General features: G+C 54.1%; 3 protein-coding genes across 3 annotated transcripts; 2 read left to right on the top strand and 1 right to left on the bottom strand.

The window, feature by feature from the left end:
* Nucleotides 1-547: 547 nt before the first annotated feature.
* Nucleotides 548-4,159, bottom strand: G647_04195 (uncharacterized protein; the record flags this gene model as incomplete). Its single annotated transcript, XM_008728539.1, has 1 exon — nucleotides 548-4,159. The coding sequence occupies one exon, from the start codon at nucleotides 4,157-4,159 to the stop codon at nucleotides 548-550; it is 3,612 nt and encodes a 1,203-aa protein (XP_008726761.1).
* Nucleotides 4,160-4,804: 645 nt separating this feature from the next.
* Nucleotides 4,805-9,328, top strand: G647_04194 (uncharacterized protein; the record flags this gene model as incomplete). The annotated part of the gene is made up of 1 exon (XM_008728538.1): nucleotides 4,805-9,328. One exon carries the CDS (start codon nucleotides 4,805-4,807, stop codon nucleotides 9,326-9,328), a length of 4,524 nt encoding a protein of 1,507 aa, XP_008726760.1.
* A 1,262-nt stretch (nucleotides 9,329-10,590) lies between these two features.
* Nucleotides 10,591-11,704, top strand: G647_04193 (uncharacterized protein; the record flags this gene model as incomplete). The annotated part of the gene is made up of 4 exons (XM_008728537.1): nucleotides 10,591-10,809; nucleotides 10,880-11,037; nucleotides 11,102-11,292; nucleotides 11,355-11,704. The coding sequence occupies 4 exons, from the start codon at nucleotides 10,591-10,593 to the stop codon at nucleotides 11,702-11,704; spliced, it is 918 nt and encodes a 305-aa protein (XP_008726759.1).
* Between the last annotated feature and the right edge of the window lie 1,189 nt (nucleotides 11,705-12,893).

Below are 12,893 nucleotides of genomic sequence, written 5' to 3'. Positions count from 1 at the left end.
GCATGTGATGTGAACGCTGTCTTCTCGTTCGTCTTGGCGTTTACAGCTGAAGATGAGTATTAGGCATAGGCTAGGTGGCCAGGCCTATTTCATTGTCCTCTTCTCACAGCTCGCAGCTCTTCCAGTTCTCTACTCAGATGGAGCCGCGGTGACCTTCGACCCAAGATACCTACCTGCCTGCCTGCCTGTCCTCGGCGAGGAGATTTATGGCATGCACGGGCAGAGGCGAACAAGTCCAACAGAGGCGCCGGCGCCGGCGCCAGCCAGAAATGAGAGTAGGAACACACGACGACGACCAAATATAGGACAACAGATGTATCAGCATACCGTGCACGAGTCGTTAGGTGCTCTAGACGCTTGAACGCAGTTATATTTTGTCGCCGTGTTTAGCATATGGCTCTTCCTATGTTGCTGGGAGATCCTTGGTTGCAATATGCACTCTCGGTACTATATATTCACAGCCGCACCCACACCTCAGTGTACTACTACGTCCGATCAATCCACTGAATCCCGTGACCATCTGAACCCACACTGCTAGGAGTATCCATCAAAGAAGCCCCTCCCGGGTCAACTGAAACTTCCCGACATCGTCATGCTTGTACTCGGTCGGCTTTTTATTCGGATCCGTCTCGGATTCAGGGAGCATGTAGGACCGGAGCTTCACCTGCCCGGGATACGTTGCGCCCTTTGGCACCTCCCACGGGAAGATCCGCGCCATGGGGAATATGAAGCTCGCCTCGACCGTGTCGCGCATGTGCACACCCCACTTCGTCCGCGGGACGATGGACAGTTGCAGCTGACCCTCCTGGACGTCCCATTTCCGCGACAGGACGTTGTACCGTAGGTTGGAGAGCATGGTTGGCGCCGGCCCATCTGGGACGTCGCTGCGGAGCAGAGCGCGAGGGGTGGAGAAATCGTCGTCCGGCGGTCGGGGCTGGTCGAGCCCGGCGATCTTGATCGTCAGATCGAAATGCATGATACGGAGAGGCCACGCCTCAGGGTCGGTCCATTTGCCTCGGATGATGCTGAAGACGAGATCGAATGGACGATCGGCGTTTGTTGTGATGGCTTCATCCTTGGGTTTTCCCAGGCGGAATATCTTGAATTCGAATTCGGGCATGTCCATCGGAAGGACCGGCTTGTCTGGCAGCTTGGGGGAAATACCATGACCGAGCCTTATCGCCGGTTGTTCTGCTCGGCGTCGCGCCTCGTCAGGAGCGGACGGATCTTGACTTGATTTTGGCTTCGATTCGGGTTCAAGGGAAATCAGAGTAGGGGAAAAGGTGTGTGCCATGCGCGACACGGGCAGCTGGGATCTGGCCTTGATTTTGTCTCCCGGAAAAGGAGGCGGGTAGAATTGAAATCCCTTCGGCTCGTGCAATATCTGCCAGCTGTCTAATGACTCGTCATCAGTGTCTGGCGTTTGACCTTGCACCACGGGCTTTCGGGCGGTGATGACGAGAGTATATATCGGTTCGTTCAATTGCAGGGCAAAAACGGCAGCCGTCGGCGTGACATGGCGGTAGTCTTGGGTCTTTCGTGGCATGAAATTCTGTAGGTTTTGGTGCACCAGTTGCGCATACTGCTCGATCTTCAACGTCCTGGCATGCCAGTCAATAACCTGTGATGTGGGATAAGGATTTAGGTCAGGAACAATGACGAGGTTTTTACGGCGCTCTCTCACGTCTGGCTCGGGAAGAGCCTCATCGGCACCCGTGGCATAAATGCGTTTGAAGCGCAGATCCGCCTTCTCTGAAGTGAGACCAAAGGCGGCAATGAATGTTTGCTGATGCGCAGGCAAAGTAAAAGTTACGCTGGACAGCTTGGGAGGTTCGCGGTCGAGCAGTACCAGCATGATATCTGGCGCAAGTTTACGTTGGACCAGAATAGGAGCTTTAGGCTTTGCGTGCGCCCAATCTTCGCTGGTGTGAACGTCGTCTTTTTCCAGGGCGAATTCGGCGCCGACTGCGAGGTCTGGAAACTGTACTAGCAGTTGAGATCGCAACATGAAACCGTACGCCGGGATCTGCTGAAGATAATCACCAACCAGCGGAGTGGTTAGGTACCGGTTCAATGTCGCTTTCAATGAGCTGCGAGTGTAGTCCTCTTCCGGCACATCCGCGAGATGGTTCGCCAGACTGAGCGCCCCGTCCACCATCGCATCCAGCCAGTTGCCGTCAATGTGGAAGAAGCGCAGCGACTCGGGTGGGAGATGTGAGGGATCCGGCAATAAGTAGTGGGCAGGAATGCCGGCTAAGTGCAATCGATCAAGCACCCATTCTTGGACGACTGCATAGTCTGTGTTATTTGGAATGGAATGGTAGTTGTAAGGACCTCCGTCCGGAGTATTCGCCGTGCCGTCCTCGAGGTAGAAGAGAGAGTGAAAGGGCATCTGGTGATATACATGGTCGGATCGAAGACTGAACAGGTCAGCCTCTGATTCCAGGTCTGTCTGAGTCGATGGCATTAGGGATGGATCGCGTCGCCGCCAACGATTTGTCGAGAATGCCGTCCCAGCTTGCTCCACAGTTCCATTGATGCCATTCAAAGCTTGGACTATCTTGACCACATCAGCCTTGATCTCCTGACGTGGCATGTACGACACCCTTGGATTGGTGTCTGAAAAGACTGACTGTTTGACCTCGCGTCCATTTTCATCAGCCTCTTGTGTACCAGAGGCTCGTAGGCGCTTGAAGATGTCCTTTCTGGCACTCTCCAGGGCTGCTTGATGCACTTCGATGCGCAGCCTGGAAAGAGCGGCTGTGAATGCCGGATCTCCCATGGCCATGGTCTTACCTAATTGCCACGCGGACGCGTAGGAGAGATCCATCAGGCCTAAATCGGGATCGAGGATTTGTAGATCAGTCCCAAAATTGGATTGAAAGGACACTTTTTTGTGTAGCGGATAAGGAACTCTTGTTGGAGTCAAAGGTCCCCGGTAGATCGCTGCATTTTGTTCACCTGTGATGGTCCGATAGCGCGTGAGAGTGTACCCATCGATCTGCCTCTTGGTGATCAATTTGGCGATATCCGGCTCGGAGAACTTGTCGAAAACCTTCTCCCCTAGCGGGTCCACGGTCAGATCTGTTCGCAGTACTGACAGTCCAGCATCTTTTTTGCCCAGATGCTGTAACATACTCACAACATCGGGCGAGCCAGGTGGAAGAGCTGTGTAGGTCCAGCTGAAAAGACTCGTCATCAGAACGTGATCGCGATTTGCCACCAGATCCACACTTTTGGTGTCGATACCCTGAAGAGAGACCAGGTGTGCCATTACAGGAGTAGGGACGGTAATGGCGGTAGGACCCAGGCGATGAGAGACGACCATGGCCACGGTTTGTGTTCCTGATTGAGTGGGATCGCCATCGTTTTCCGCTCGGGCCGCTGACATGGTCCCTGCTGTCGACACGGTTCGCACATGTGACATGAATCGGAACGGGGCCACATCAAATTCTCCCGGTTTCTGCGCGGACGTGAAGAGCTGCCGAAAGACATCGCTGGACACCGGGATCACACTGGTTTGCGTTCCAGCTCTCTGATCCGGCACCGACGGTTTGGGGATGAAATTCGCAACCCGCGCATGGTCAATCTTTTCGATGCTGGACGCAGGCAGGTCCCAGCCGAGCGTATCATTCACCGTCGCGTTGACCTTGGAGAAATATGCCTGCCCAACATCCTCTCTGAGTTGTAGCTCGTCCGCCGAAAAAATGATCAGGGCGAACCAAGGGATCGAGTTGCCGTCGTTGTAGTCCTTCTTGCTCACGGGACGAATCCACGGCAGCTGCGGATCCTTGAGCACAAGGTGAGGCAGTGTGCGAAAGGAGGGTGCCGTTTCACCGGAGGCAGGAAAGGTTGAGAGCACCACGGCCGAGTCATCATCGTTATTGTTATTTGTGGTGTCACCGTTGGCTGCTGAAATGGCCCATTCTGGAGCCAGCACCTCGAAAGTACGATTTGCCGGAGTCGCTGAAACGCCAGGCTTCGCAGAGTCGGTGGTCACAGTCTGATCAATCTGGATCTTGTATTCGCCCGCTGGCAGAGAGGGAAGAAAATATGAAAAGAATTTGGCTTGTCCAGGAGCGAGAGCTGGGGCGGTATTGTTGATCATGTGACGTTCGTGTCGCAGCGTAATGTGACGGTATTGGCCTCGGAGCGACATTTTGGGGGCGTCAGTCAGTCACCGATCAAGCTTGAATCACAAGAGAGTGAGGTGTGAATTGCATTCAGAGGTCAAGCAGCACCGCTCACATTGTCATATGAAGGCCACTATCACCATCCGGTACCTCTTTTACGTCGTGCGCTCTCCTTTCATCGTCTCTCACCCTGGCCTCAAACGAGTCACTCCGACTCGTGCAGACCCGGGGCTAGACTGCAGATGTGTGTGATGGATGTGGACACATGGTCCCATCATGGCTGAAGCCTCAAGAGAAGCGGTCCATGATCACGGCAAGTTCACGCGAGCTGAAGGCGTCGAATGTGCATGGTCGTTCTCGCCTGCGCGGCGCATTGTGGCGTTGTCCTCATGCTAACTAGCTCATGCAGATACCCATCCTCGTTCAGCTGGACTGACTGAAGGTGGCGTTTTCGTTTCCACCATTCCCTCGAGACCAGGTTGAGGCCCGTACCATGCATACGCCATGACCACGCACTCACTTCCGGAACGACGGTACAATGGCAGCCCAACATATCAGGGACTTGGGCCATCTCGAAACAGACAAAGGTCCATTAGAAACGGGAGGGAAATTGACTTACTGGTTCGTCTGCTATTCTACCACAAACAGAGCTGCTCGCACTCCCTCCCAACATGGCGACTGATCAAAATGTCCTGATTCCAGTCAAGCTCGATGCCTTTGTCTTCAATGACCAGGTCTGTGCCGGAGGGCCAGGCAAGGCCAAGATCGCGCCCATCACTCAGCCCAACTATACCTTCCTCCGCCTCGACACGGCCTATCTGCAATCCGATATCATATACGATGTCGACATCCACAATGCCACTGGTGCGGACTCCAACGCTCGAATAACCGATCTTGGATCTGGCAAACGTCGTGCAAATCGTCGCGGTGTCTACCTCCACTGGACTCTTCCGCGAATTTATCGCAGCGGAACAGCTACAACCAACGACGGGGACAAAGCCAGTCAGTCCCTTCCCAAGTTCCCAGAGGTGCCTGTTCGGTGGATGATTGTGCGGTACATCGACGATATGTCCAAGGTGGAACCCCCTGCCGCCAGAACAAGCCTACAGCCAGTAACGGCATGGATTGTGGAAAGTAATCGCTGCAGGACGCTAGACGGGCCCCGAGACAGTTATGGGAAACCCACAGATCCCATCAACCTGCTCCCCAGCAATGCAGATCTCCAGGTAGACGTGTCCCCTTTTGTGGATGCGTCTTCAAGCTCAGGAGACCGCAGTATCCTGGACAAGCAAGCTGAAATCTTCATTGGAGACAAGACTAGTTCGACGGACTGGACGGAGACGGAAACAGACGACGCCAATAGCAACACAGTCGATCCTGGCACGAAAGCCGCTATCGACCCGAAATCAAGGATCGATCTTCGCTTGATGGGATCTTCAAATGAGCTATTTCCGGACTACCAGCTCCATTGCTCGAATGTGTTTTCCATTGTGGACAACTTCTTCTGCGGCAAAGACGCGCATGGTGAAGATCAGTTCGCCACGTCGGTGCGAGCTCATTACTCCGTCATAGGCTGGTACACCAAATCTGCCAGCGATGTTATTCAGGTTGCTGAAAAGCCAGGTGACATTAAACAAGGGGATGACCAGCCAAAAGCCAAATACCAGACTCGTGAGGAGCGACTCAATGAACTCAATATCAAGATCAAAGGATTCCAGGACGAAATCGAGCCCATGCCCAAGTATCCTCGAGAAATTACCGACTGGTTCTCTCGAAGCACAGGGGATGACAAGACACTTACACGCAGCATCTGTCACGGCGCCATGTACAACGTCCAGTGGGATCTCGCTACAGCACCAAAGAATGTCGCGGCAGACAAATTTGCCAAGTTGCTTTCAGAGAAGCAACCGATTGCTGTCGGTACGACCCCCCTCGACGCGGTCATGGCTTATGCAGGTGCGCATGAACGGATTAACGGCAAGGAGACTGGAAGGATAGAGGCGGCACTGAAGCGACTCGAGGCAATCCTCTTGAGTCGAGACGATGGTGTCGAAGCCCACGTTCAAGCCGCTGACATGATGTATAATTGGAACTACTTGAGGTTTGATGGAGGCGACATGTACCATGCCGCTGCAAGCGGTGATCAGTCGCAGGGCGAAGGCGGAAAGACGACACTACCGGCAGACAAGAAGCTCAACTTGCTAGAATTGAATCGCCTATGCCGTCTGAGGGATGCAGCAAAGAGACAACTGAAACAGCAACAAGCTGCGGCTTTTTCGAACTGGTGGCTCGCAGTTACCAATGCTCAAAAAGATAGTGAGATCAAAGCAAAAGTGGACAAGATTCAGAGAAGAGTCGACGCGTTGAAGGGAACCATTACGGCCTGCCAGATTCGGATTGACAAATTGACCGGCACAGCTTCAGGTGATGCGTCTCCTGACCCGAACAAGGTCAACGATTTTGAACCGGGAGTCTATGATCCTTACAAACAGCAACGCGACCCTACTCTGCTTGTCGGCGGAATACAATCTGGCTGGGAGGTGGATTATCTCCTTGCTTTACTCGTGCGCCTCGACTGCCAGATTGTCGAACCAGACGGCCAAGACGACGACAACTGGAAGGCCTTTTTTCGAACCTTCGTGGATGTCAAGCTCCAATCCTGGATGAGGGTCTCGGTCAAGGCTCTGCTCCGGGAGTTTGTCTCGATGCGACTACGACGGAAGGATGAAGACAACGGCCATCCCAAACAACCCAGCATGCTTATTGAGCGTGGGCTCCTCAGACCCGTCGAATATCGCCCGTTCGGTAACGGTGATCCTCACGCTGAGCCACCACCTCGACCAGTGTTGAAAGCTGAGATTCCTCTGTACCACGATAAGTTGGGCCGTGGTCTTGATAATGAGCCCCTGTGGCGCGATCTCTGGAACGATACTCAACCGTGGTTCCCACTCTTCCTGGAATGGGAGGTCGAGTACACCCACATTGGACTGGACGATTGGAGGTTGACGGAGTCAAAGTGGTGGCAGAGCGAGGGAGCGAAACTACATTATAACATCCACGGAAAGCTGGATTTGGCACGAAAGTACGACAAAACGCTGGACAAACGTGCGTTTTCAGGTAGGGTTTTGATCCTCCCTCAGCCGAGTTTCAGTCTCGAGACGAAGATTACGCAGCTCCTGGCCGATACACTGCCGTCGGAGCTGGAAGAGTACCTCCCGAAAGAGGAACGGGAATATCTCGTTCAACATCTGAAAGATCTTCGTTATCTTTCCGCGCCTTTGGGGGGCTTCAACGGCCATTTGCAAACCACAGATGCAGGCAATCACGTCAAGCCCTCGATTCGAGACCCAGTCAAGGGTACCCTCACATTCATGGCCGAGGCCAGACGTGTTGACGCTGGATTTGACGAACTAAAGATGCCCGTCATGGAGCTGGAAACGGACGTGACCCCTTACGGTACTGCGAGAAAGCCTCTTGGAGGTAAAGATCCTCCATCCTCATTCAAACCGGTGGTTCATGGACAATTCAAATTGACCAGGCTCAACATTGTTGATAAGTTTGGTCAAGTGATTCATCTGCTCAGCCCGGAACCCGTTCCATACAGGCCTAAGCCGGAGGAGATACCTCGGGCATACCCCTGTCTCAGTGACTGGTATTCCCCCGAGGCGAAGATCACTGCAACACACAAGACCGTTCCCAACACTGTCGAAGATGTCCTGGATGAGAACAAACCACAATGCGAGTTTGCGCAGGTGCCGCCGCAAATAGGCCAGCCTGTTCGTCTCAATGCTCGCTGGGTTCTTCCACATGAGCCAGAAATCTCCACTGTCCCGGCCATGCGGGCAATAGAGCCAGAGGAGCATCCACCCTTTTGGAGAGCCGCCAATGACTGGGACTCTCCCATATGGGGTTGGGTGGTTGTCAACTATGCCAACTACGGTTTGCAATTCTTCCTCCCTTCGGGAGCATTTTATCGTGAAGTGCGTATCGGCGGACCAAGCGGTGCTCTCGCCTCCCCTGAGTGGCTTCCGTTCAAGGAGCCGGACGATCCTGACTCGCGAGGCGGACAGGGGGACGGTGGTCAAGCCGCTCGACAGCTTGCGCGCCTGGTAGAGGCCGTGGCAACCCTTCGTGGCTACCTCCCCGCATTCATGGCCATGGTTAACGCTGCAAGTGCATCAACGGGTACTGCCCCACCGAGTGCGTACTCTGAGTTCAAGAGCGCCTTGATTGGCAAGCCTCTCGCGCTGGTCAACATGGGTTGGTCTCTGGAGTTGGCCGAATTCCAAACAGAGTCTCGTCTCGTCAACGATGGCAAAGTTGACCGAAAGCTATACGCTCAACCTGTCACAAGGAAAGCACCCGGGCCGGGCTGTGAGAAGAATGATGAGTATGACGAGGAATACTATCGCTTTCCGGTCAAACTGGGTGATCGGCAACGCGGCTTCGACGGACTGGTCGGGTATTTCAAACCCAAGCCGACAGCAGATCTCAAGATTGGCGATGCCCTGGAGCTCAGCACAGTGTACACACATTTCTCACCCACTACCACTCTCTTTGAGATGGAACTTCAAAAATTGTCGTCCCGGTCAAGGTCGGAACCAGAAGTTGGCCGAATCTCTCCAATTACTCCCGACACCTATCCGAAGCTGGCTCCTTACTACATAGACCCATTCGACGACGATTCGGGAGAGGGCATCGAGGCACAGACTTACAGCGATATCTCCAACGAGCAGCTCTGCGTCTTTGGCGCCATTGTCGACCCGTTTTCGCCGGTCCACGCCTGGTCTGGCATCCTACCCGTGAAGGATCTTGTCCTGCCGAACTGGACCTGGCAGGGTCCAATCGATCAGGTGTCGGCGTTCTTCCATGCCGGTCCTGTCCTTGTGACTAGCGATGTCCCAGACTTTGACGCGAAGCAAGAGCTAAAGCAGGGAAAGCTGATACCCAAAGTCGTCGACAAGAAGCAGCCGGACGAGGCCGTCGCTCTGCCCGGTGGCTCTCTTGGGCAATGGACTTGGCTACAGCCGTACATGCCTGAAAAGGAAGGTCGGACCAGTGAAGAGAATCTAGAACAGTTCATGCCGTTGTCGGTGGATTTGGTGGACGAAGCGGCGCGCCTTGAAAGGGGTCCGTACACGCTGTTGGAGGGGTATCTGCAGATGGCGTCTGGGGCGGTGAACACCGATAAGTGAGTCGTTTGCTCCGTACGGAGTACAGTTCGATGCGGATGTGATGGAAACGAGATTTCTGCGTAGCGCGACAATGCATCTACACAGTCGAGTACGTAAAAGAACACGATGTGCACCATCTGCCCCGGATGCAATGAAACATCACAGCGGATATCCGTGTGGCTGGCTGAACACAGACACGCATGGCATGCTCACCAGACAGCGGGCCTGCTGGATTGGTCCACGGACCTCATGAACAAGCGACCAGCGGAATGCTAACGAGATCAATAGTCAGAGAGTCTCGCCGAATCAATCTTCGAATGAGGTATTCCATTTACCCCCAGACCGAGTCGGCAAGGCTTGCCAATCGTCTTGCAACGGCAAGGATCGTGGCTTCTCTCGGCAAAAGTCCCGCCGGCCTCGTTTTCAAGTCTCATGCAGTATTAAGTACGGGGAAGATGCATCGCCGCAACCGATCGAGCCGCTGTGGTAGCCGGAGTCTCGACCTTCTGCTAAATGCCATTTCGAAGGGGATGGGCAAACTTTCTTCAGCCAGAGAAGTCAAACCGCTCTCGAAACGTCCTCCGTAAGCGAGGCTTGGTCGGCTAGCCTTATTTCGAAGCTGCTCTCATTCTACTCTCGTCCTAGTAGATGGCTGTGGCTTCAGTCTACCCCGAATCCGCACGCGTGCGTTTGTTTCCACACACATAAACTGGCGTCTCGCCCGCACGAGCCGGCTTGCTTGTGGCCTTCCCATGTGGCGGGCTGAGATGGAGTCGACGACAAGAAGCGTCGTCACCCATATCACCTGTCAGTTAATGGTCCTTCGAAGTCTATTCTCTGTTCCCCGTCCTTTCGATGGCTGTCCCGCCGGGTGGTGTGGTGCAATATCTGACGCTTGGTTGGTGCTTGGGCATCTGTTCGCGGACGCCGTGCTGAGAAAGCCTTTCAGCTGGGCTTGAATATGTCGAGATCTAGCTCCAGAATAGCCGGACAGCGGCATGGAAATGCGTGGCGTCAATGCGGTGACGCTGAAATGTCGCCGGTACACGTTGGTTCCAGATGTTCTGTGCGACAGCCTACGTCCAGAACACCATACAACACAACAACTTGGTTCAGGATCATACAAATACCTCGTCGAATCGATCTCGCAAAGAGTCTCACTCAACACTTTTGGAGTTCGAAAGGTGACCACATCTTGACGTTGCTCCTTGCAGACACTTGCGTAGCCAAACGGCACCACTCCACCTCACTTTGACTGGAGCATTTCCAAATCATCCATCGCTATGTCTCAGAACGTCAACTTCTCGCCCATTCGGAACCCAGCCAACCCGGAACGAGTCTTCGTTTACCGTGTGGCGCCCACGGTACAGACTTTGGGCTATGACCAGCGAACGGTGGGCAAGGGACCAGCCAACCCACGATGGAACAAGGATCCCACCAAACTTCCGAGTACTCGGCTCCTGGCAGCATCCAACATTGTAACGCTCAACTTTGATGATGTCGTACGTCCAAAGTCCTCGCAAATTGGTGCTGTCGAATCATGTGAAGCTTACGTTCCATGACGCATTCTAGGTCCATGTCTATGGCGTAGCACAAACCAGCACTTTGGTCTCTTTGTTAAGCCCATTCACCGAAGTAGTCGGCGCTGAAACCAAAGCTCCCCATGGTGCTCTGGCAGGCTGTGCTGTTACTGAGGGCGACGCAGTGCAGGCTTGGCTGGCTTACCAAGGGTTCGTTTTGATTCCAGGAACCGTTGGACTCGAGATGTATTCTAACTGAGCTCATTTGCTGCAGCTCCGATGGCACGAAAGAACCTCTCATGTGGACCGATGTTACCGATGCTGATGCCCAGGATAAACCTTCAACGGCGAAGTATCCGATGAGCGGGACCGCCCTGAGTGTTTTCCATGACACCAAGCGCTATTGGCTCATCTACCAGAACGACGACGGCAAGCTCGTCGCACAAAATGAAAAGGATCAAATAGGTACGCTCACTGCAAAGCGGATCAGCCGTCGCTGTCGATACTAAACTGGCGCTTGTCTACAGGGTCTGAAATCCACGCAGAGAAATCGAACTTCATCGAGAAAACTCCCATCGGGACTTGCTTCATTCCGGGCTACAAAGAGGGGACCTTGGGACGTGCCATCGTCTACTGGGTCCGGCTGACCAACCAAGCTAACGTCCTGTACCGTTCGCACGCCGACATCACCGACGCCAAAACTGCGACCTGGAGCGACCCCAAGCCCGCGACTAGTGCCGGCCAGACCGTCCAGCCGCTGGCACAGATTGGAGTCATCACGGAGAATAAGACAAAGTCCAACTGGGTGTACGTGGCCAAGGAAGGCAAAGACAACATTACGGCTGTGAGCGACCCGTGGCAAGCCAAGGAGGAGTGACTCCACGAACACAGAGAGTGGGAGGAGTTCCAGAGATGGAAAGCTGAACGCGACCGTCACAGGAGAAGAGGGGGGCACGGCCGCACGGGTGGTGAGACTACCAATGTGACGCGTCTGTCTTCTGGGTGGGCCGAAGCTGAAGTCGAAGTGATTCTTCCCGCCGGTACCATCGTTACAGGCGACATCAAAGTCAAATTCAAGCTTAGGTCTCTCCAGCAAGAAGACGAGGATAGGAATTAATCAATGGTGCCGGAAATTGACTGTAACGAACTTTTCGTTGCACCACGATCACCAACACCAGTTTCGTCGTGCCCGTGTAGGCTGCTCTCTCATAGATTCAATAATGGTACGTGATGGGGCAGGTAGTTATTACGGTGCGGCAATGCGGCGCTTGCGCCGTACGGAGGACTATGTACTCCATACAGTATAGCAGATTGCCCCTCGTGTAAACTTGCCTGGTGATCACGGCAGCAGCCGCCGCGTTGGACTTTCCTCATCAATGGAGCTAGGTCATTTCCAACTCTAGCGCCGGGAGTCCCGCGCCTAGCCCTCTTTAGCACCAGCTCCGGCGCTATTGTCTTTCATTCAGACACGCCACAACAGTTCCAGACGTGTCTCTACCATCATCCTTTCTGCACGATTGACAGAAAGCTCCCTGCTCGCTACGAGGATCACACGTGGTGGCTTGCGTTGCTGACCCCTCAGCTGAATCGGCGCACGCAGTTACCATTTCCTCAAGCTACGCTGGGAGTCTCGATGGACGTCTGCGAAGTTGTCGAGGCAGAGGGGGTCTGTGCAGTACGGAGTGCGGCTCGCTGCTTGAAGATTCCCCTCCTGTCTCGTTATGGATGGGTTCTCATGGGTCGTCGACCTCTCCGAGCCCAGCGAGACACGACAGACCTTCCATTGTCCTGTGTCTGTCTATCACCCATTTCATTCCACCAATTCAACGATTTCCTTCTAATCGAGTTGGTTCCATACTTCCAAAGCCCAACCCCAGCCCGCCGTCTTCATTGAGGCGGATTAGCACACCTTGTCACTGACATTTGCCAAATCATCTTGTTCTTGCTTGCAAGTCAACCTTCCCCACCGAGGCGCGAGATCTTGTTATATGACCCATCCTTGCCCAGCTACAAGAAACCAGCGTCTCCACGACTTCGGGGCCTCGTTGCCCTGTCCCAAGACGAGG

Source organism: Cladophialophora carrionii (genome assembly GCF_000365165.1).
Source record: "Cladophialophora carrionii CBS 160.54 unplaced genomic scaffold supercont1.3, whole genome shotgun sequence".
Taxonomy (NCBI): domain Eukaryota; kingdom Fungi; phylum Ascomycota; class Eurotiomycetes; order Chaetothyriales; family Herpotrichiellaceae; genus Cladophialophora; species Cladophialophora carrionii.
The sequence above is the reverse complement of the archived record's forward strand: the minus strand, read 5'-3'. Positions and strand labels throughout refer to the sequence as shown.